We start from the raw sequence: 22,375 nt of genomic DNA on the forward strand, positions 1-22,375 counted from the left end.
AATTTATATCATCTCTTGTCGTTGTTTTACCACTAAAATAATTTATTAAGAAAAAGAAAAACACACACACAAGAGGAATTCTTAAACCCACTCTTAACAAAATAATTGAGAAAAAATCCAAATTTCATGTCGGTATCAAAAACAGAAAGTGTCACTTCTCTTTCTTCTTCTTTTTTCTTTTGTTGAGAAAGGAAGTGCTACTTCTTTTGAATAAATAAAACAGAACAAATGTTGGCTTTAAAATCATTATCGCAATCGTTACCTTGCTATTGCTTGCAGCATCCTCCTTTTTTGACTTCTTTGGTAGCCTATTTTTAGTATTATTATTTTGGTTCAATTAATTTGGGAATTGCTTTTATTACATAATATTTGGCCACAAATTCAGCATTTTGGCCGATGCTGGATTACCACAGTGATTGTGTCCCTCCTCTTCTCCACCCAGAATCGAAACACCAAGTTTCTTTCCTCCCAATGTAACAAAAAATATATATATATATATATATATATATATATATTCAGCATTTTGTATCCAAAAATTATTATGAAAAAGAAGAAGATAAAAAGGGATTTGTTTGTAGCGAAAATATTCTATCCCAGTAAAAAAAAAAAAATTCTATCCCAACATCACACGCAACGCAACTAGGAAAAACCCTTCCCAACTTTACGACAACGAACTTTGAAAAAGAGAAGGAAAATCCGACCTCCCACTTGCAAAAGCCCAGTCAGTGCTAATTCAACTATTATGTCTCTTCTTCTTCTGGTCTCTGTCTAAATTTGCAAAGCTTTAAGCTTTTAGCTTTGAGCTTTAAGCAAGCAGATTAATTTTGCCTTTAGCTTGCAATTGCATACAACTTACCAGTCTCGTGCCACTCCAAAGTGCAGAGGTTCAAGTGGATCTGGTTCTGATTTTCACGTGACAGAAATGATGAGAGAGAGCTTGAGCTCTCTCCTTCTTTCTCTCTCTCTCTAGCTACTTAAGCTTTGCTTGAGCCCTAAACACCCAACATTTTGCCTTTGGGAGCTGAAAGTTGTTAATGCAAGAGCAGCTAATTGATTGATTAATTCATGAAGCGGAAGGCAGGTCCGCAGAAAGCACAGCACAAATGGAAGAGGAAGCTGTTCGTTGCGCTTTTGATGGGCTTTTGCTTCGGGACGTTGGTGTTGCTGATGCACACTCAGTACAGTCGGATTATGACACTCGCTTCGTTGCATACTCAGCTCACTCAACCCCCCAAGGTCGCCTTCTTGTTCATCGCTCGCAATCGCCTTCCCTTGGACCTGCTTTGGGATGTTTTCTTTCAGGTAATTGCTACTTTTGTTTTTATCTAATTTCGTGATTAAGAGTTGTAGTTTTTTTTTTTGATAGGAAGAGTTGTAGTTAATCATATAGATAATTGCTTATTGGAAATTTATGTGAAAGATGCATTTTTGTTTATGTTTTTGTTTGCAGGGAGGGGAGAGTAGGTTTTCAATTTATGTTCACTCTAGGCCTGGGTTTCTGTTCAACAAGGCCACCACCAGATCGGTTTTTTTCTTGAATCGTCAAGTCAATGATAGTATACAGGTGGGACTTCCTATTTCCTTACATGAATTCTCAATTTGGAAATACAATATGTCATCTGTGTTTGTGTGCTCATGATAGTATGCTGGAAAGGTTTGATTTTGTACTGATAGGTATGACTTATAAGTATCTGGAAGATGAAAATTCTTATTGAAAACTTCAAAGGGTCAAGTGAGAGAGTTAATGTACATGCTAATTGAGTGAATTTTACTTTTATTTTATGTATATTTAAGGATTGAGTTGAACTCTGAGCATGAAGATGATTTCTTTTCGTATCTTTATCCGGATTATTATATTTATTTCATGTGTTCTATACCAGGTAGATTGGGGAGAAGCAAGCATGATTGAGGCTGAGCGTATATTACTCAAGCATGCACTTGAGGATCCTCTTAATCAACGCTTTGCCTTTCTTTCTGATAGGTGAAGATTAGCTTGATCGTTTCCCCCTTAGGTTTCAGTGACATAAATTGAGTTATGAACTTCTGATAGTTTCTTTTTCGGCAATCAATAGAACTTCTGTTTTTTGTATCATCTAACAATATTTCAGTTACTTAATCTCTTTTCAGCTGCATTCCTCTTTACAGTTTCAGCTATATATATGACTACATTATGTCAACAAGAACCAGCTTTGTAGACAGGTGAATAGAACAACTCAAATATGTGTTATTATGGTCTGCAATCATTAGTCGGTATCTGCATTCTATATCGTTACAGACTAATTTGTTTCCCATCATTATGATTTTCATCAATTGAGGCCTCTTGGGTTCATCTTCAGAGTTCATACATATTATTATTAATATGGATCACAATGCGACTCTATTTCAAGCATGGATCATTTTATGTTATCACTAAATGTTTTGTGAACTATGTTCTACACTGTTATATATATGTGTCTTTCTTATGATGGTCAATTTAAAAGTATATTTAACTATTAACTTTTGGAGCAGCTTTGCCGATACGAAAGAGGGCCGCTATAATCCCAAAATGAATCCTGTTATTCCTGTTCATAACTGGAGAAAAGGATCTCAGGTACAGGTTCAGTATGATGGATTAATTGCCTCTTGAGTTTCAGTGCAACACTGTAAAGGAAACCTAATAATATGCCTTTTATTTTCTGCTGTGTGACTTTTGTGCCGATCATCTTATTCTTTTCTTTTGCTTTTTCTCATTGCAGTGGGTTGTTTTGACCAGGAAGCATGCTGAGGTTGTAGTGAAAGACAATACAGTCTTTCCTATGTTTCAACAGCATTGCAAGGTAATTTTTCATTACGTTGTTATCTGACCATTGCGTGGATAAATGTTGCAGTTACAGCCTTTTTGGTTATTCCTGTAACATAGTATCTTTGTGAGAGAACCCATATATTGCATATAAGGAATACAGATATTGCAGAAGGATGGCCGCTTTTATCAACTAGAAAAATTGGCATATTGTAATGGTTAAACTTTATTTACTAAAACACTTCAACTAAATTCACATATACTGTTGTACCTAAAACTGGAGAGGAAAGCTTTACTCCTTGCAATGAGTAGCTGGCATATTAGTTCCTTATTTTGCACAGGATTCTTAATAGTTATTAAGTACCCTTTTTGGTTTTTACCAGTTGACAAAGCACTCTATTTGTTTTTCTTTGTTATCTTGTGAAGTTCTTTTTTAATATAAATTTTTTGGTTAGTTTTGGTTTTTTCTCTCTCATATTTTACATGTTCTATGTGTGGCAATGATGCAGACGAAGTCGCTACCTGAGTTTTGGCGGGATCGTCCCATTGTAAGTACTCTTATTCATCTTTTAAACCTTTACTTCAACTACCACATCGGCTTTCCAATCAAAGCAGTCTATCACCAATACCAACAATCTTTTGAAATATTAAATCCATTTTCCTGTCCTATTTCTTATTCATTTGAGGGCTCTGATGTAAATTTGCTGACACAGTTTTCAAGAGGTGAAGTTTGATTTTCTATTCTGATTGCAGCCTGCTGATACATCCAAGGAGCACAATTGTATACCAGACGAGCATTATGTTCAGACATTACTGGCTGTAAGATAAATTCATTTCTAACCATTGCAATCATTTGGACAGAAACCTGGATTTGTTTCTTTATTAGAAGAATTATGATTCGTTAATTTATACCTGAACAATTTTGGTCAATAAGGAAGAGGGTATTCATAGGCATTACGCAGATTGAGGCTTCAATTGAATAAATTTATGTGGGAATCCATTCAGAATTTTTTTTCCCTCCTCCCCCTCCCTTTTTCTTTTGGGAAGCTAAAACAGCGGTGGAAGCTTTTACATCGCCATAATAGTTTAGCTCTCTAAGAAACCTGTATTTTAAATTTCAGCAAGAAGGCCTTGAAGGAGAAATCACGCGTAGATCACTGACACACTCGTCTTGGGATTTATCATCCTCTAAAGACCGTGAACGCCGTGGATGGCACCCTGTGACTTACAAATATTCAGATGCTACTCCCATGCTTATTAAATCTATAAAGGTATGTATATATTTGATGTGGCAGCAAGCTATCTATTAGAAATCATATAGTAAAGGTTGGATCAACTATACATTGACGGATCTCATTCCTAATGCCACCAAAATATAGGCAAGACTCAAAATGATGGAAACGACATGGTTGTCCAACAAAGTTCTCTTGATGTTTTATGAAATTAGACTATTTCACTTCTATCATTCTAATATGTTTCAACCTGAGGATTCACTGATATGAGACTAATGGAATCCAAATGTTTTCTTTCTTATACAAGCATCAAACCCATTAAACCCATACAATGGTTTAAATGTACATCTTTAATATTTGTAGAGATTTTTTTGGACTGTTATTTGAATTTAATAATAGCTTTTAGCATCAAACCCATTAAACCCGCCCATGCAATGGTTTAAATGTACATCTTTGATATCCGTAGAAAATTTTCTGGACTGTTATTTGAATTTTAATAATAGCTTTGGAGACTGATTTGGAAAGTTAAGTTACACAGGTTATCAGATTCAATTAATGTAGCAATGTTCCTGTTGAAGCTAGAAGAGCATGAAAACAATTTCGATGATTTTTTATATTTTTTTTTTCAGGAGATAGATAATGTCTACTATGAGACTGAATACCGGAGAGAATGGTGTAGTACCAAGGGCAAACCATCCAAATGCTTTCTTTTTGCACGAAAATTTACCCGGCCTGCTGCTCTCAGGCTTCTTAACACGGTACGTTTCAGAATTCAATATGTAGATCAGCACTATGTTCAGGATTTTGCCTATACTCATATTTAGTAACACATGGTTATGCATGTTTTTCTATTTGACAGACTGCACTGGAACTCAAACGGAGCAAAGATTAAAGTCTAACTCTGGTAAAGTTTGTTCTCAGCTAATCCGGCTAGTCTTGATACATATTAGAAAATAGTAATTCGATTTGCAATGAGCGGAATAAAAGAAAAAGGAGGTTATGTAAATTTTGTTGGGGAGGGGATGGTGGGGGAGGAGAGGGACAAGGGTGTTGTACTGTGGTATGTATTCTTTTTAGAAACAAAACAAAAAAGGAAAAAAGAATTACATAGAATAAAAATGTAACTATTGCTTTCTATGTCTCCTCCGCTATACGAGAAAAACTTAGTTGCAACGGGAATAACACTGTTTTATTATCCTTCGCCAATAATGTTATGTCATGATGAAGTGTTATCATGCGTGTCATAGAGTTATTAGTCAGGATGACAAAATAATGTTATTCCCGTTTTATAGAAGTCTTTCTCCCGCTCCTTATAGGGTTTGGGTATTTAAATTCTTTATCTCCTAGGGAGCTGCATGTCGTCATGTTGCCGACAGATGGACAAACTGGGCCAGTTGACAACTTGAACCTTGACCCTTGGGCCTTAAATCTGTGATCTCTAATTTTGCCAATACAATAGAGGCGCTATAATTAATATTTTATTTTATTTTGGGCCTTAAATCTGTGATCTCTAATTTTGCCAATACAATAGAGGCGCTATAATTAATATTTTATTTTATTTTATACAAGTGATATTTTACTCTAAATTAATTTAGTATACTTTGAGGGATATTCGAACTTTGTTGCAAAAGAATGGACACATTATATTATTCTAACCGACTCGCCTCAAACCAAACAAACAAAAAGGAAAAGTAGAAAAGATTTGGGCTTTGTATAATAAAGAGAAAAGTTTGGGGTATGGGTAGCCTCAAATTCTTTTTTTCACGGTTTATATGGTGGGTCCATGCTGAACGCGTATTGCCGGTCATTGAGTGAGTGAAAAAGTATTCATTCTACCTCAAAGAATAATGAATGTAATGTATATTTGGATTGGGTCTGTTGGCCCTTGGGTTGGGTGCATGTCAGTTGTCCTTGTTTGCCAACCAAAACCATCAATGAAAACCAATACAATTATCAATGGTTTCATTTCATCGACTTTGACTCAGAAGAAGATGAATTTGTTGAGTTGTCGGTGTCCAATTATTTGATAACCCATCCATCATATTTCATATATACTATCAGGCTTCAAAAACCAGACACGTAAACGGGACTTTAGCTTTTGAAAGGGCTAGCAAATGCATGCAGATGTCCTGCACTCACCGGCCCACAAAAAAGCACCAACAAGGCATGGGCATGTGGCACTATATCTCCCAATAGCACTGCTCCCCCGTTTCCGACTCACAGCACCAGAAAATACCTTTTTGACTTTGTCATCATCATAACTCAGACTACATGTTCATCAAAAGAAGTAAATGAAACTTCTAAATTATAGGGTGGTTGGGTCTTGTTGGGAGGAATAAAGAACTATTGTGAACAAAATCGTTAGTTCCTTACGAATTTATAAGTTGATTTTTGACTGTGGATGCTTTGTGAAAAAATCACGTTGTCACGAATTTGTTTGCGAGTGAAAGATGGGAGATTCTATGTGGTCCTATCCTATCCTATCCCATGTATTCTAGAATTTCAGATTACAGGTAGTTACAACGTAAGGTTTTTCTTGCCCACGAGGCGCTGTATGGGTGCTCCACGTAGCACATATTCTTATTTTAACCGTAAAAGAGCATTTGGTCGGTGGAACTGGAGCCTAAGATGTTTACACGTGGCAATGGTCGGCACACTGTACTATGGGCCTATGTAGGTGTACTAGTCTAGTATTGTTAATCTCATTCTACGGACGGAATCGAAGGGCAGAGGCCCACGAAAATACCACACGCTTTGAATAAGAATATTATACTTTAACTTTTATGAGATAAAACTTCTGAAGAAAACCCAACCAATTATTTATCCTGCAAAAAAGAAAAAAGAAACTTGAAAAAAATGGAACTTATAGAATATTATTACACAAGACACAACAAAATTTGAAGAATCGCAGCATAAATTTTCCACGGAGTTCTGGAAGGCACGTAACTCGTTGATAACCTCTTTTCCTTTTTCTAAAGGAGATTTTCCAAATAAATAAAGTAACAATGTGAGGAGACTTTCCTTGTAATTTGATTGCCCTTGTTTGAAAGCGATAGACAAGATTTCAATAGATCTTGTCTTCTGGCTTAATTCAGGGTTTAGGATTTGGAAGTCAACAACCTCACATATATAGTTACTTTAAAAATATTATGTATATTTTATTGAATCTTGAATCATACTTAACTGGTGAAATTAGGACCAGCCATCACTACTATATGCCCGGGGAAAAGCAAGAAACAAAACAAAAACAGAGAGATAAGAATTGGGGTTTTAGTTTTTTTTTTTTTTTTTTTGGGGTCCGTGTCACTTTGAGATCGTATCGTATTCGTATATGTATAGATTGATTCCTACAACTTGTAAAGATAACATGACGTGTAAATTTGAGCAATTAAGAAATTAAGGTTGTAATTTGTAATTTATTTTCGATTCATAAATTAAAATATCATTAGTGATAATCATAAAACTAAAATAACACATGCATGTAAAATACGAGCAAAACCTTGTATTTATGAACTTTTAATTTATTACAGTGATAGCTTGTATTATATATGTCCAAATAGTAAAACTACGTAGACATGCTCATCCGATTGATTAAAAAAGAAAAGAAAAAAAGAGACATGCACATCCGTTTAATTGATCATGTGCACATCTAAGTTTTCATGAACCCTAATATTTCGACCAAATTAAAACACCCTGCCTTCATTTTACAAGTCGCACTCATAGCCTTGTAATTTGCATGGGGCACCAAGCCTTCATTCAATTTTCACCATGTATCTCCTGAAATGTAATTCAATACAGCCTTTTTTTTATTTTTTATTTTTTGTGTGAAAGATAGAGAAATTTTATTAAATGCGAATAGAACAGTTAATATCCTTGGTTAGGCAATTAAACAGTCAACAAACATTATCCCAATTGTACCTACCCCCAATACGAAAAACATGGGCTGCCACCAAATGTGCAACTTGATTACAATTCCGCAGAGCATGCAAAAAACTCCACCTTGTGAAACTGTTGAATCAGATATATAACATAAAAAAGAATGACATTAAACAATTCGAAACAATTTGTTTTCCTTTGATGGCGATGTTAAGCGCGTGACGTTCTCCATTAAGGACCAAGTAATCTATATGAAGAAATTGCAGCGACAATTGTATTGGAGGATGAAGCGTCAAATCCAGAAAACTATATATAATTCATGTTTTTGATGTTACCGTTGAGGTTGAGGCCCGTCTGTAATGGATAATTTGAGAAAGAATTTCATTTATCTAGATTTCTTTCCTTTTTAAAGAAACATCATACGGTTGATTTAGTTTATTATTTTGTTTGAAAAAGTTACAATCTAAAAAAATAAAAAAGTTACCAAAGATGTCTAATGAAACTTCCACCTCACTTTCGTGGTCACTTTTCATTCGTCTATAAAATGGACGACCCTATATTCACTGAGCCACTCATCATCACAACTTAAAACAGCAAGTTTTGGATTTTCCTTCACACACAATCAAAGTCATCACAGATTCTTTCCCAGATCATTCTTTGATTCTCCGTTCTGAAAAAAGAAAACTCTACCATCCATTTCTCTATATAAACCCACCCTCGCTCTTCTCCCTTTCTTCACCGCACCCAAAAAACCAAAATCTAAAACCTCTTCACAAGTTACCCTTCTGTGTTTCTCATACACATTCAGTCAATGGCTCCAAGTTTGACTAAAGCTGCCAACGGCGACACTAACCTCGCCGACGGCTCTAAGCCCTCGTCATGTCCTTTCGCGCTCGAGAAGTCCAACTTCAAGGCAAACGGCCATGTCATTCTCTCTGACGTGCCGGAAAACATAACACTCATCCCATCACCCTACAGCACCGCCGGCTGCTTCGTGGGCTTTGATGTCGCCGAGCCCAACAGCCGCCACGTGGTCCCCGTTGGCCAGCTGAAGGACATCCGCTTCATGAGCATCTTCCGGTTCAAAGTCTGGTGGACTACCCACTGGGTCGGATCCAACGGCCGGGACCTAGAGAACGAGACCCAGATCGTCATCCTCGAAAGCTCCGACGCCGGTAGGCCCTACGTCGTCGTTCTCCCCCTTCTAGAAGGCTCCTTCCGCGCCTGCATCCAGCCCGGCAACTCCGACTTTCTCGACATCTGCGTCGAGAGTGGGTCCACCCGAGAAGTCTCCAAGGCCTTCCAGAGCGTGCTTTATTTGCAAGCCGGTGATGATCCGTTTGCCCTAGTCAAAGAGGCGGTCAAAGTGGCGAGGGACCATTTGGGAACTTTCCAACTTTTGGAGGACAAGACCCCACCTGGGATCGTGGACAAGTTCGGTTGGTGCACCTGGGACGCATTCTATCTTACTGTACACCCTCACGGCGTCATAGACGGCGTGAGGAAGCTGGTGGAAGGTGGGTGTCCACCCGGGCTCGTGTTGCTCGACGATGGGTGGCAGTCCATTGGTCACGATTCTGATCCCATCACCAAAGAAGGCATGAACCAAGCAGTTGCCGGCGAGCAAATGCCGTGCAGGCTCCTGAAGTTTGAAGAAAATTACAAGTTCAGGGACTACGTGAGTCCCAATGGGGGTGCCTCTGGTAAAGGCATGGGTGCCTTTATCAAGGACCTCAAGGAGGAGTTCAAGAGCGTTGATTACGTGTACGTGTGGCATGCGCTGTGTGGGTACTGGGGCGGGGTCAGGCCCAATGTTCCCGGAATGCCCGACGCTGTGGTGGTGGAGCCCACATTGTCTCCGGGCCTACTGAAGACAATGGAAGATCTGGCCGTGGATAAGATCGTGGCCACTGGTGTGGGGCTGGTCCCACCCGAGGTCGTTGATCAGATGTACGAAGGGCTCCACTCGCACTTGAAGTCCGTTGGGATCGACGGCGTCAAGGTGGACGTAATCCACGTAAGTCGTTATTTTTCTTCAATTTTTAACTCAATTGGTTGTTAATTATTAGTTGAATTTTGGTCGGTGTTGGCGTTGAAGTGTCACGTTGAAACTGCTAGGTGTCATTATTTTTGGATGCGAAAGATAGAGAGACTATTTAACTTCTGTTAACTTACTTTGACCTGTTTGGTCGGCACGTTATATCTACTTTTCTTTTCCTCCTAACTTTTTAATTTTTGTAAGGATTTCCTTCTTTTATTTTCATATTTATCCAAAATAATTAATCTTTATTATATTTATTTTAATATTTATGCTGTAAACAGTTGCTGGAAATGCTTTGTGAGAATTATGGCGGGAGGGTGAAGCTGGCGAAGGCATATTTCGATGCTCTTACATCTTCAGTGAGGAAGCACTTCAATGGCAACGGGGTCATTGCCAGCATGGAGCACTGCAACGACTTCATGTTCCTTGGAACCGAAGCCATCACTCTTGGCCGTGTTGGTATGTTTTTGCAATTAAAAATTTTCATTTTGTTCTAACTCACTCCAAATTTTAATAAACAGAAATTAATCATTTTGCAAAATTTGTGCTATCAGGTGATGATTTCTGGTGCACCGATCCATCTGGTGACCCCAACGGTACGTTTTGGCTTCAAGGGTGTCACATGGTGCACTGTGCTTACAACAGCTTGTGGATGGGCAATTTTATACACCCGGATTGGGATATGTTCCAATCGACCCACCCCTGCGCTGCCTTCCACGCCGCCTCTAGGGCCATCTCCGGTGGCCCTATTTATGTTAGTGATGCCGTTGGAAAGCACAACTTTGATGTGCTTAGGACCCTGGTGTTGCCCGATGGCTCAATTCTCCGGTGCGAGTACTATGCACTACCAACTCGTGATTGTCTCTTTGAGGACCCTCTCCATGATGGCAACACCATGCTCAAAATATGGAACCTCAATAAGGTAACCTATCTTATACTCTTGTATTGTCAACTTGTGAATTTGAATCATCGATAATGTTATTTGGGTCTTAAGCTAACAATACTTTTGATATGTATGGAACAGTTCAGTGGAGTTCTTGGGGCATTCAACTGCCAAGGAGGAGGCTGGAGCCGCGAAACCCGACGCAACCAATGTGCTGCTAAATTCTCCCACAGGCTGACCGCCAAGCTCAACCCGAAGGACATCCAGTGGAAGAGTGGCAAGAGCCCAATTTCCATTGAAGGAGTGCAAGAGTTTGCCTTGTACTATCACCAAGCCAAGAAGCTTGTCCTGTCCAAGCCCGACGAGGATGTTGAACTGTCACTGGACCCCTTCAACTTTGAGCTCATTTTTGTCTCCCCGGTGACTGTTTTGGATGCTAAAAAGTCTGTCCAATTCGCCCCCATTGGCTTAGTGAACATGCTCAACACCGGCGGTGCCATCAAGTCCTTTGTTTTCAATGAGGACGAGAGCTGTGTTCAAGTTGGAGTTAAGGGCACTGGAGAGTTCAGGGTCTTTGCTTCTGAGAAACCAACAAGTTGCAGGATTGAGGGCAACGACGTTGCTTTTGAGTACGAGCAGGGCATGGTCATAATCCAAGTGCCATGGCCTGCTTCTTCCACCTTATCTACTGTGGAGTACAAATTCTAAATATAGATTCTAGACCAGTTTTTTTTTTTTTCCTTTTTCTCTTGAGGACCAAGTCTCTTTTGTGTCTGCAACTTTAATTAGGACCAAGGGACTTGGTATACTTAAGCACTCTTGGCTAATTAATGACTACTTAATGATTTCAAGTAATACAAACTATTGAGCTTTTCATTATATATAAGCTTATAAGATTCGCTCTGTTTTAATATTTTTTTTTTGGGTTGTAATTTTCATGTTCTTAGTTTTCCTCTCAATTGTATTTGAGTTACCCAGTTTGTAGATGGATTTGGGAGATGTAGAACCCCTTTGTGGTGTAACTCTCCACCTTATTTCACTATATGAATTGATTTGCGGCAAACACTTTTGATCTTCTTTTTTGCTACCAAATGAACTGTTTGAAGCATTGTGCTTAACCAAGTAGACAAGACACTAACAAATTTCAGCCATTATTTTTTAGTAACTGCATTCAAAGCTCAAAGGGATTTGTAATTCAGTTGGTTAAGAGCATTTAACCTTGCATCTGAGGTCGTAAGTCCGATTCCCTTCTCCCTCAATATAGTTTTGTATTCACACCAAAAAAATTGCATTCACAGAGTCACAAATGCAGGGGATAATACAGAGGTTTTCCATGTTGCAAGTTTAATGCTTTTGCTCCTTTATAAAATAATCTTGATTGTCCAGAGTCATGTTTATAATGGGCCAATCCTTTGTTTAGAGGCCACAATACGGACTTTTTCATAAAAATAAAAAAAGAGAAAGGGCTTTGTGGCCCAAAAAAAAACCAAAAGCCCAAAGAAGTAAATAAAATTCAAAGAAAAATAATAAGAAATCAAAAGTCGTAAATTCGTAATTTGGTTTTTACGTCGCAAAGAAGCGAAGTTATTACATAAAGGAGGAGGTCGTCTCAAAATGAAATTGCTCAAACATTGCCAATCTTCAAGTTCAATCCTCAGCATAGATAAATAAGGAAATTAAATAATACAAATTCCGAATCCCGAAAAGGAGCATCCAAAATTTCAGGCTGCTGTTTGTATATACTCGATGAGCACGACGTCGTTTATGGACAAGCAGATAATGGATCTGTCACAGGGATCGCCGCAGCAGAACAACAACGACTGCATCGAGCAGATGAAGATGAACGACAACAACCATCCCAAAGAGGAAGAAGAGCAGCAGGTCGGCCATGGAAATGGGCTTTCCAATAAGCTATATCATGAGATGTTGCCCAGCTACGATTTCCAGCCCATTCGTCCCATCGTCGGAACTTCTTCGCAGTCGCAGAGCCTCGATCCCGCACCCAATCTTGGAGGAGGAGGAGCCGCTAGGGTTTGGAACTCCGGCGAGCCCAAGTCCAACACTACCGCTCCTATCAGAGTAATATATTTGTTCCATTAATTGCTGAATTTCATGTTCGCATTTTCATATGAATCAATCGAAGTGATTAGAAGTGAATCAGAATTGCATTAGTTTGCTTAGAATTTGTAGTTTCTCTGAAGCTGCATTAGTCTACTAGGGCAAGTGAGTGACCAATCAGTTCGGTAAGGACCATTTCATTAGCATATAACAAATTGGCAATTATGTCAGTTCAAGAGGTTAATAGTTGTATCTGATGATCAACACACGGCTTAAAGCTGCAAAAATTTTATTTGCTAGGTTTTGGGGGCTTTTTAGTTTTTAGTTGTTTTAATTTCTTCTAGGTAATTTAGGGAATTGATAATTGTGTTTGATTTCTATCTGTTTTGAGATTTTGTACATTGTATTTGTTATTAGCATTTTCAAATTTTGTATGATATGCTTCAGGCTTCAGGTGAAGTTAAATGTTTTGTGATTGGAGAACTCTAATGAATTAGCCCGAGGGCAGTGCGTGAATTAAAACAATAACTTTTTGATTGATCTTGTTGCCATGTATGTTAATTATTATTTGAGATTAGATTGATCAAAGATGATGCTATTGGAAGTATTGATGTTTTGTCTACCATGATGGGATTTTTGAATATAGTAGCCTCCACTTGATTTTTCAAGAAAATCTTCCTGCTGTATGGTAGACTTTAGGTAGACATTTATGATTGATAACTGTATGTCAGCTGTACCATTTGGTTCATTTACATTTACATGGTGCTACCCTTTTTTTGTTTCTTACAGAATTATGGCTCTCTGGATTCTATTGAACCTGCAAAAGTTATTTTACAGAAGGACCGAAATGTACTTGATGCTACTGTTGTGTCAGAGATTGACCAGGCCATGAAGAAGCATGCTGATAATTTATTACATGTGTTGGAAGGTGTTAGTGCACGACTAACACAACTCGAGAGCAGAACCCGCCACCTTGAGAATTCTGTGGATGATTTGAAGGTATCTGTGGGAAATAATCATGGGAATGCTGATGGAAAGATGATACGGTTGGAGGATATTCTTCGAGATGTATGTTGCCTTTACTTTTGGTGTTTTAGTCAAATAGGACTTCTGTTAATCTGGAAATCTTATAAATAGCATTGGGAGTATGATTGATGCAATATGCAGGACGATTGTTAGTCTTGAGCCAGAACTAAATAGAGAGTGTGAGAGCAAAGTTGCCCATCTCCCATGCTCTCCCCAAATCTGAAATTCTTGAAAATCTTCAATCTTCTAGGCATTTGAATTGCGTGGTTTTGGAAACATTTTTACCCCAACAAGATAACTCCCAGTATATCTTACAGCAAGGTCTTCTTAGTTGGGTTTACTTGCTTCCAGGTGAAAGCAAGCATTCATTTGTTTTGGCATGAAAACTTAAGTCGTGTTTATTAGCACACTAGCCTATGTTTATCTGTTTTTCTGGCCAATGTGTTTATGCTGCACTATTGACCATTCTTCTCTTTTTTGTTTTTTTATCAACATCACATACAGGTACAAACAGGTGTTAAGGATTTGAAGGATAAGCAAGACATAGTAGAGGCTCAGCTGCATCTTGCAAGGATACAAGTTTCCAATCCCAAGGTAGACCCTCAACCAGAACCTCAGAACGCTATGCATGGGGATTCTGGGCAGGCAGCCGCCTCTGCTCCTCGACACTCTCACCAACAACTTCCTACCCCTGTGAACCTTCCACCCTCACTTCCTGCTGTCTCTCACCCAAATGCTCCTCCCCAACATATGCCCCAAAGTGTACCACATACAGTTCAACTTCCAAATCAGTTTTCTCAGAACCAGATCTCTCCTGTCCCTCAGCAAGACCCTTATTTCCCACCGCCTGGTCAAAATCAAGGAGCCCCAAATCAGCAATACCAATTACCTCCAGGTCAGCAGACGGTCCCCCCTCCTCCAGTGCCACCACATCAACAATTTCAACCTACCACTCAACCACAGTATTCTCAGCCTCCACCCCAGCTGCCTCAACAGCACCCTTCGCATACACCTGTTAATCCCTCTCAACTCCAGCCTACATTAGGCCACCATGCTGAAGAGACACCTTATATTCCTTCCCAGAACTACCTACCCAGTCTTCGTCAGCCACCTTCTCATACGCCCAGTGGTCTTCCCCCCTCCCAACAGTATTATAGTCCAGCTTCCCAAGCGTATGAGCCACCTTCAAGCAGATCCAGTTCAGGGTATTCTTCTGGGTATAGCCCTCCAGCTGGGCTTGGTGAGTCATATCATTACGGTGGATCACCTTCTCAATATGGTGGTAGCTCCTCAATGAAACCACCACATCTCTCTTCTTCTGCTACAGCTCAAAGTGGAGGAAGTGGTTACCCACAGCTACCAACTGCTCAGGTACTACCACAAGCATTGCCTACTCCATCTGGGGCAGGGGGTGGTTCAGCTTCAGCTGGGACTGGAAACAGAGTTCCTATTGAAGATGTGATTGACACCGTGACAACTATGGGTTTCCCGAGAGACTATGTTAGGGCCACTGTTCGAAAGATGACAGACAGCGGCCAGTCAGTTGACGTCAATGTTGTGCTAGATAAGTTGACGAATGATGGGGAAGTTCAGCAGCCTAGAGCTTGGTTTGGTCGATAGTATGGTGTTGCCTGCTCCAGACCGATGTATATGAAGTATCACTTGTTTCTAGATCGTCTATCTCCTTGGAACTTAGGAGATGCACCCTTTTATGTATTTTGCGTTTCTCTTAATTTCCTTCTGAGGGATTTACATTCCATTGCGTGCGCTTTGCATTGAACCTATTTTCTTTCTTCGCTAGCTTCTGTAAGTGATCACATGTCTTCCTCTCATTTGTGTATTTACTCGTAATAAATGGCAGGTTGTTTATTGAGTTTTATCATCTGTTCTTCGTGTATCATTTGTGTATTTCCTCCCTTGTGCATTTTTCTGCAGAAAACAGGAATCTTTTCCTCGCTTACCAAAGTGAAGAAAGAATATTATTTCCAGGAAAGAGAGAGAAAAAGAGGAATATTATTTTCACAGAAAACATAAAAAAAAGAAAATAATTAAACGTGAAAAATACATTTGTCAAAAATAAAATAAGAAAACCCCACCTTTCCAAACATGCACGGACGCACCCCACCCAAAAAGGAATAAAAAAAGAAATGAAAAAAAAAAAAGAAGTCTCGTGAGACACTTCCACAATTTCCATAATCTTATAGGAGAAAATGCAATTTTGTAATTCTAGTTTTTGTCCACACTTTATTTTATTTATTCCTTTTTTTGGCACAACGTCGTCTCTCTCAAAAATCCTGTTTGCTCCGCACAGCTCCAAACCCCCAAAACAAGTCACAGTCGCAAAACCTCTTTCTCTCGCATATTACTACCCCGCCAAATCTCTCTCTCTTTCTCTCGCGCAAAAGCTTTCGTTCGATAGACCCCCTCGATTATCTCATTTTTACGATCCTTACCCCTACCTGTTCCCTCTGCAACTATGTTTCTTCCCGAAATTGCCTTCCATGACCTCCGTGCATTGCTCCGCGCTCCGTAGCGAAGTTGAATCAATCTCTATGTATGAAGCTTTAGGAGGCATTTGTTGCTCAATTCTTTTAGAACACTCGGTAAGAATTTATGCTTAATTATTTGATTTTACTTTTCGGTTCTTTTAAACCTAAATTATTATCAGCTAATGCAATTCCTAGGAGTTTAATTTTCCATATTCTGTTGATTATATTGGATTACTTATCGTTTTCATATGTAATTGTGAAAGCCTATGGGTTTTAGGAGTTTAATTTTGATAGTGCGGACGTGTATGCATAAAATTGCATTCAGTTATTGACTAGTGTTTTTCATTTGGGTTTCGCTTACTTAATCTATTTAAGCAGTTTGTGTCTGTTTCTAATATGGTCATTGCTTTGTGCATTAATCATATCTATAGAGTGTTGATTTAAGTGGTTCAACGATCATCATTCATTATAATAATCAGTGAACATGAAGTACTGATTTTGAATGCTATTTCGCATAGCTCCATGAAAACAATTCAATTCATTTTACTTCTAAATTTGCGTTGGCACATGTATGCTGATTACACAATGTGTATCAAGTTGATATGGTTATGGTGCAAGGATTTCAAATTGTTTGCACCTCAAATGTTTTTCATGTTTGAGCCATTTTTTCTCTGGAACGGGATGATTATCTGCTCTTACCATTTTTCTTTTTTGTATTTCCTGGGAAGTAATTTTAGGTTCTTTCACTGGAGTATTTATAGACAAACAAGTAATTTGATTTCTGCACTGGGAAATTAGAGCTATTGGTGACATAAAACAACATCCTATTGATTTCAAGGGATCAAATGGAGTTAAAAGTTTCATCTCCAAAACCAGGGGGCCTTTCTCCTTCTGATTGTATTAGTGATCCTGAGGAAAAGGAAGTCAGTGATGATGATGATGATGATCGAAACCACAAACATCGTAGACGAGAGACTCGTTCTCAGTCTTTGGAGAGAGATACTCTTGACCAAGTTATAGCAAGGCCATACAGAAAGCGAAATAAACCTTTTGCAAATGGGAACTCTTTCAGGGATAATGACTCTCAAGCAAGTACAACATGGAGAAATTACAATTCCGCTTCTCAAGACTTTTCTGTAAAATTTGATAAAAGACGCCCGGGATTAGCATCACTGCCTCGAGCACCTTTCGATTTAAATCAAAGAATCCGTGCAAACCAAGGATTTCCTGGAGACCCTGGTCTTGGTAGGGGAAGAGGAAGAGACTCTGGATCATGGGGCCAACGCGATTCTAGGTTCAACTCAGATATTGCTTCTCAAATGGTTCAGCAGGGATCCATTCCTCCAAATCTTTTTGCTGGACGCGGATTACCAAGTGTTTCCAGTGCACAGAATGCATCCTGGAATGCATTTGGATTGATTCCAGGAATACCTAATGGCGCCATGGATACACTACATTCCATTGGCTTGCAAGGAACACTCAGACCACCAATCCATTCTTCGATGAATATGGGGATTCCTCGTCAAAGATGTAGAGACTTTGAGGAGCGTGGATTTTGTCTAAGAGGGGATATGTGCCCGATGGAGCATGGTGTGAATCGGATTGTTGTTGAAGATGTCCAGGTACATTTATTCTGCATATCTTTCCTGTTACTCGAACATCAGTAGCATATATTTGGCATAGCACCAATCAATTTAAAAGTAGAAAATGGAAAGAGAATTGTGGCAATGCGTCTTTAGACTGAGGATCACCACATCTACTGGGGTACAGATGTTTTATGTGAAAAATTCACCTCAGTATAGTACTTTTTTCTTGGTAATTAATAATGTGTTGTTTATACTCTTGACGCTTTTAAGTTTATCTAGCCAATATCTACTTGTCTGCAACCTGAATGTTTAATGCAAGTACTTAGAGGGAGAGATGATGCATGTTTCTGCATTATGATTCAGTATTATGAATGTTTTATTGACGTTCTAGCTTAACTTAAGGCTTTATTTAAATGTAATGTCTGCACCATTAACCATCTTCTTTCACATTCATTATGCCTGAATGTTTAATTTTGTACTCTATATGCATTGGCATGTGCAGGTCATACCTTGGTTCCGAAATCTTTAGGCTGTGACTTGATACCTTTTGTTTTTGTTATATTTTTTTTTTATAATGCCAATCAGCTTGTGCATGTACCCACAAACACCTGTTTCTGCTGGTCTGTTAATGGTATCCTCGTTATTGAATGATTATTAGCCTTTGGATGTTTCTGTGTTAAGAGATCAAGCCTTTTACTTTAGGACTTTCTGCAACAAGATCTAACTCCCTGTGTGCTAGCCATTTTTTCTTTTTGTGTTACCTAACTTGCCACTGGTCAAATGTTTAGCAGGGGGTTGGGATGGGTATATGATATATTTGATTCATGCATTTATTTATCTTGCTGCACTTTCTCTTGGTTGGATATTTCATTCTCTGTAAGCTTCATTCTTTGCTGGCCTGTGTTTTTACTTAAGTCCTAATTTCCCTCAATTACAGAGTCTTTCTCAGTTCAATCTCCCTGTATCAAGTGCACACCTACTGGGAAAACCCACTGGCCCTGGATCTCTACCTTCAGTCAGTGCATCTTCAGCTGCATTGATGAATAGCAAAGGCTTACATGGAAAAACAAGCAAGTCTGCTGTCAATGATGATGGTTTGGGCTTGAACGGTCCATATTCTGGTCCTGGTTATCTGGGTGGAGCTGATTTGTATGACCCTGATCAACCCCTGTGGAATAATAATGGTCCTGAAACCTCAAATGCACTTCTAGGCCTGCAATCACCTAGGAATGATGAAACTGAATCCTTGTCAAATGATGATCCATCTGATCGTCATCGTGCCAGGTTAGATAGTGCTGATAATGAATGCCCAATTAGAAGCGTTGGGACAGCTGCCAATTCACAGAGTACAAACGTGTCCGTGTGGGGTAGAATTGGCAGTTCAAAAAGTAAATTAGATGTGAAGGAGAAAATTGATCCTACAAATAATTCTTCAGATTGTATTGAGAGTGAAACTAAGGAAGGTAAGGAGGCATTAGTCAGCATTCAAAATCCACCACGTCAAGGGAAGCGTATCATGGCAGAAGATGGCCCAAAAGCCATGGATTCATCACCCAAGACACATTTTGATCCTACACGTAACATTCGGAAACCATCTCAAAAAGCATTGCGTACTCTATTTGTCAATGGCATTCCCCAGAAGAGCAACAAAAGGGAGGCTCTTCTTTCTCATTTCCAAAAGTTTGGAGAGGTCATTGACATTTATATTCCTTTGAATAGTGAACGAGCTTTTGTCCAGTTTTCAAGGAGGGAAGAGGCTGAAGCTGCTTTAAAGGCACCTGATGCTGTAATGGGTAACCGCTTCATCAAGTTGTGGTGGGCTAATCGTGATAGCATTCCTGATGATGGCACAGGCGCTGCCAGTAATTTTCCTGGTTTAATTCCACCCCATCCAACAGTTACTAGTATAAGCAAAGATAATCTTCAATCTGCTGCTCCAAAGAGTAGTATTGTCCATACATCTGATGCTTTTCTACCTTCTGCTGATAACTCCAAGCCTGTCATCTCAAATGGTCCCAAGGCCCCACCTTTGCAGAAAAAGCTAGAGAATTTAGAGCAGTTAAAGGAGGAACTTCGCAAGAAACAGGAAATGCTGGACCAGAAACGAAATGACTTTCGTCGCAAATTGGACAAACTTGAGAAACAAGTAAACCATCTGCCCTTACCTTGAATGTTTCATTTTCTCGCAAATGCTACTTGTTTGATATGAGGCAAATATCATCTTGGCTTGCTTTACAAATTTTCTCATGTTATACTCTCATCTCAATGTACCTTATTTGCTAAGACAGTCTTTTTGCATGGTTTCAAAGAGATCTTAGAAAGGGTTTGAAATTGATTTATATAAAGATGTGGGTGCAAATTTATTAGTGGGGTACATGATAACACTATTATTTCATTATCAGCTTTGCTCAAGGTTTGACTTTTTTCAGGCTACTGGACCCAAGGGTGAGGCAGACATAGAGCAAGCTGCTAAGAGACCCAAAGTGGGAATAACAGCTGATGTTGGTAAAGTTGCTAATCCAAAGTCCTCAAATCCGACTCCTATGGAAGAACTGCATGCTGAGATGACTGATAAAAACAAATGTGTAGAGAACGTTGTCTCCTGTAGTCCAAAAACCAGTACAACTATGGTGCTGCAGCAATCCACTAGCTTGAAGCAGCTGAGTATTCGTCCATTGGGATCAATAGGGACTCCTTCTCCAGTGAATAGATACAAATTGGACAATCGTCCCACTGCATTTAGAATTCTTCCTCCTTTACCCGTTGGATTCGCAAATGTAAGTCTCTCTCTCTCTCCTCCCCCTCTCAAATCCTTCCCACTCAACCGCCAAAAAGGAGAGAAATTATTGTTGCACTTTTCTATAAGTGAATAAATGATCTCTGCTCTTGGATATATGGCTGCAATACATGTGGCATCACACATTCCTCAATGAATGGGCCTATGTGTTAATCATGAGCAATAAAGCAATGAGTGCGTTTTTTTAAGTAGTATGGTAAGATTTTAGATGAGGCATTAGGACCATTTATTAGGAATTTATGCAATACTTTAGATTCCATTACATTAGAGATCAGGATAAAGTTCTAGCAAACGCACAGAATGATTTCAATCAAACACAACTTTATAAACATAAGTTCAAGTCTTAAAAAACACAACCATTTTTTCTTCCTTAATACCTTTTCCATATATCCTTCATATTTGCATTAATTTTTTTGTATGGTAAAATATAATCCATTCTGGTCCTAGGTTTTCTTTTCAGTTGCATCGCATTGAAATGGTCTGGAATCTGTTGGTCTTGGTGTAATTTTATCTATGTACCAATGAAAGTAAACTGATGTTTTGTGCTTTCTAGGTTGCTAGTATGAAGGAACACTTTTCACCCTATGGCGATCTTTCTAATGCGGAGTTGGAAGATCTGGAATCCCGTGATTGTGGTAGTGAGTTGGAGGCATCAAAAGATTGCTCAGCTTGTATAACTTTCACGACACGCCGTTCAGCGGAGAGGGCATTTCTCAATGGTAAATGCTGGGAAGGACACGATCTAAAATTTATGTGGCTGACATCTAGCATTTCCAGCAATGACCGCAGTGGCAGAGAAAATTCTCCATCCACCACCACCACCACCACCCCAAAGGGGCCATTAATAGCTGATGTTGAGCCTGCAGATGACGTAGCAGACAGTGGTTCCCAGGAAGCTTCTGCTGCATCAGGAAATGAACCTGAACATTCCGAAAGACAAGGTGGTGTTGAGCACGTGGAACCGGGTGAGTATTCCCAGTCTAGTCCGAAGTCAACATCTGGTGAGAAAGAGTCATCTAAAGGCGAAGCAATGTAATTTACACATGGGCTAATTTTCAGATTTGTACAGTCAGGTAAATGTTAAATCTGAGAAACTCTAATTTTCCAGGAAACCTGCTTTAGCAATTGCTTAAATTTTTATTTTCCAGTGTCTCTATTTGTATGCATGGGATTTGTAAAAAGGGAATTTCCTATTTTTGACTTCTACCTGAGGATAGTTGAGTGGTGTACCATGTTGTCTTTCTGCTTAGATATGTCTAGGACCAAATCATTAAAGTTGAAAATTCTGTTGAAACATTTAAACGGTTACATAGAAGAAAATATTAGGGATTTGATTCCCTTTCAGTTTTATGCAAGTTGATCCAGTAATTTTACTGAATTCTCACTGGATTGTGATGCTATTTGCTTTTTATGTATTTGCTCTGTGAAAATAGTATTTCTGCAGTGCTTATCACTTCATTAAAGAAAAGATTTGTCGTGTCAAAAAATGTCCCCTTGATGGTTTTGTCCTTCTATGTGAAAGACAAATACAGTAATTGTTAATGGATAGGATACCAATTGAAAAACAAAAAAACAAGAATTGTAACTAGCAGTTCTAACTTCTAGAGG

The 22,375-nt window shown here is 39.0% G+C and overlaps 4 protein-coding genes across 7 annotated transcripts; all 4 read left to right on the top strand.

The window, feature by feature from the left end:
* The first annotated feature begins 527 nt into the window (after positions 1–527).
* LOC117623277 (glycosyltransferase BC10) lies at positions 528–5,148 on the top strand. Its single transcript, XM_034354187.1, has 11 exons — positions 528–1,302; positions 1,451–1,564; positions 1,881–1,981; positions 2,128–2,199; positions 2,509–2,590; positions 2,736–2,816; positions 3,289–3,327; positions 3,533–3,598; positions 3,901–4,050; positions 4,641–4,769; positions 4,871–5,148. The coding sequence occupies exons 1-11, from the start codon at positions 1,066–1,068 to the stop codon at positions 4,901–4,903; spliced, it is 1,104 nt and encodes a 367-aa protein (XP_034210078.1). The 5' UTR covers positions 528–1,065; the 3' UTR covers positions 4,904–5,148.
* Positions 5,149–8,384: 3,236 nt separating this feature from the next.
* On the top strand, positions 8,385–11,722 carry LOC117621444 (probable galactinol--sucrose galactosyltransferase 5). The gene is made up of 4 exons (XM_034351925.1): positions 8,385–9,904; positions 10,210–10,387; positions 10,483–10,850; positions 10,953–11,722. The coding sequence occupies exons 1-4, from the start codon at positions 8,699–8,701 to the stop codon at positions 11,517–11,519; spliced, it is 2,319 nt and encodes a 772-aa protein (XP_034207816.1). The 5' UTR covers positions 8,385–8,698; the 3' UTR covers positions 11,520–11,722.
* Positions 11,723–12,369: 647 nt separating this feature from the next.
* Positions 12,370–15,774, top strand: LOC117622550 (protein transport protein SEC31). Of its 2 annotated transcripts, none has more exons than XM_034353271.1 (3): positions 12,370–12,890; positions 13,659–13,937; positions 14,400–15,774. In XM_034353271.1, exons 1-3 carry the CDS (start codon positions 12,558–12,560, stop codon positions 15,513–15,515), a joined length of 1,728 nt encoding a protein of 575 aa, XP_034209162.1. In that variant the 5' UTR covers positions 12,370–12,557; the 3' UTR covers positions 15,516–15,774. The 2 variants fall into 2 exon arrangements, with proteins under 2 accessions (XP_034209162.1, XP_034209163.1); XM_034353272.1 differs by having other exon boundaries at positions 12,396–12,890; positions 13,707–13,937.
* A 369-nt stretch (positions 15,775–16,143) lies between these two features.
* LOC117622493 (zinc finger CCCH domain-containing protein 41) lies at positions 16,144–22,145 on the top strand. 3 transcript variants are annotated; one of them, XM_034353174.1, is made up of 5 exons: positions 16,144–16,498; positions 17,113–18,006; positions 18,908–20,116; positions 20,400–20,747; positions 21,321–22,145. In XM_034353174.1, exons 2-5 carry the CDS (start codon positions 17,230–17,232, stop codon positions 21,801–21,803), a joined length of 2,817 nt encoding a protein of 938 aa, XP_034209065.1. In that variant the 5' UTR covers positions 16,144–16,498; positions 17,113–17,229; the 3' UTR covers positions 21,804–22,145. The 3 variants fall into 3 exon arrangements, with proteins under 3 accessions (XP_034209065.1, XP_034209064.1, XP_034209066.1); XM_034353173.1 differs by having other exon boundaries at positions 17,122–18,006; XM_034353175.1 differs by having other exon boundaries at positions 17,223–18,006.
* The last annotated feature ends 230 nt before the right edge of the window (positions 22,146–22,375 follow it).

The sequence above is a fragment of the Prunus dulcis genome, chromosome 3 (assembly GCF_902201215.1).
Source record: "Prunus dulcis chromosome 3, ALMONDv2, whole genome shotgun sequence".
Classification (NCBI taxonomy): Eukaryota; Viridiplantae; Streptophyta; class Magnoliopsida; order Rosales; family Rosaceae; genus Prunus; species Prunus dulcis.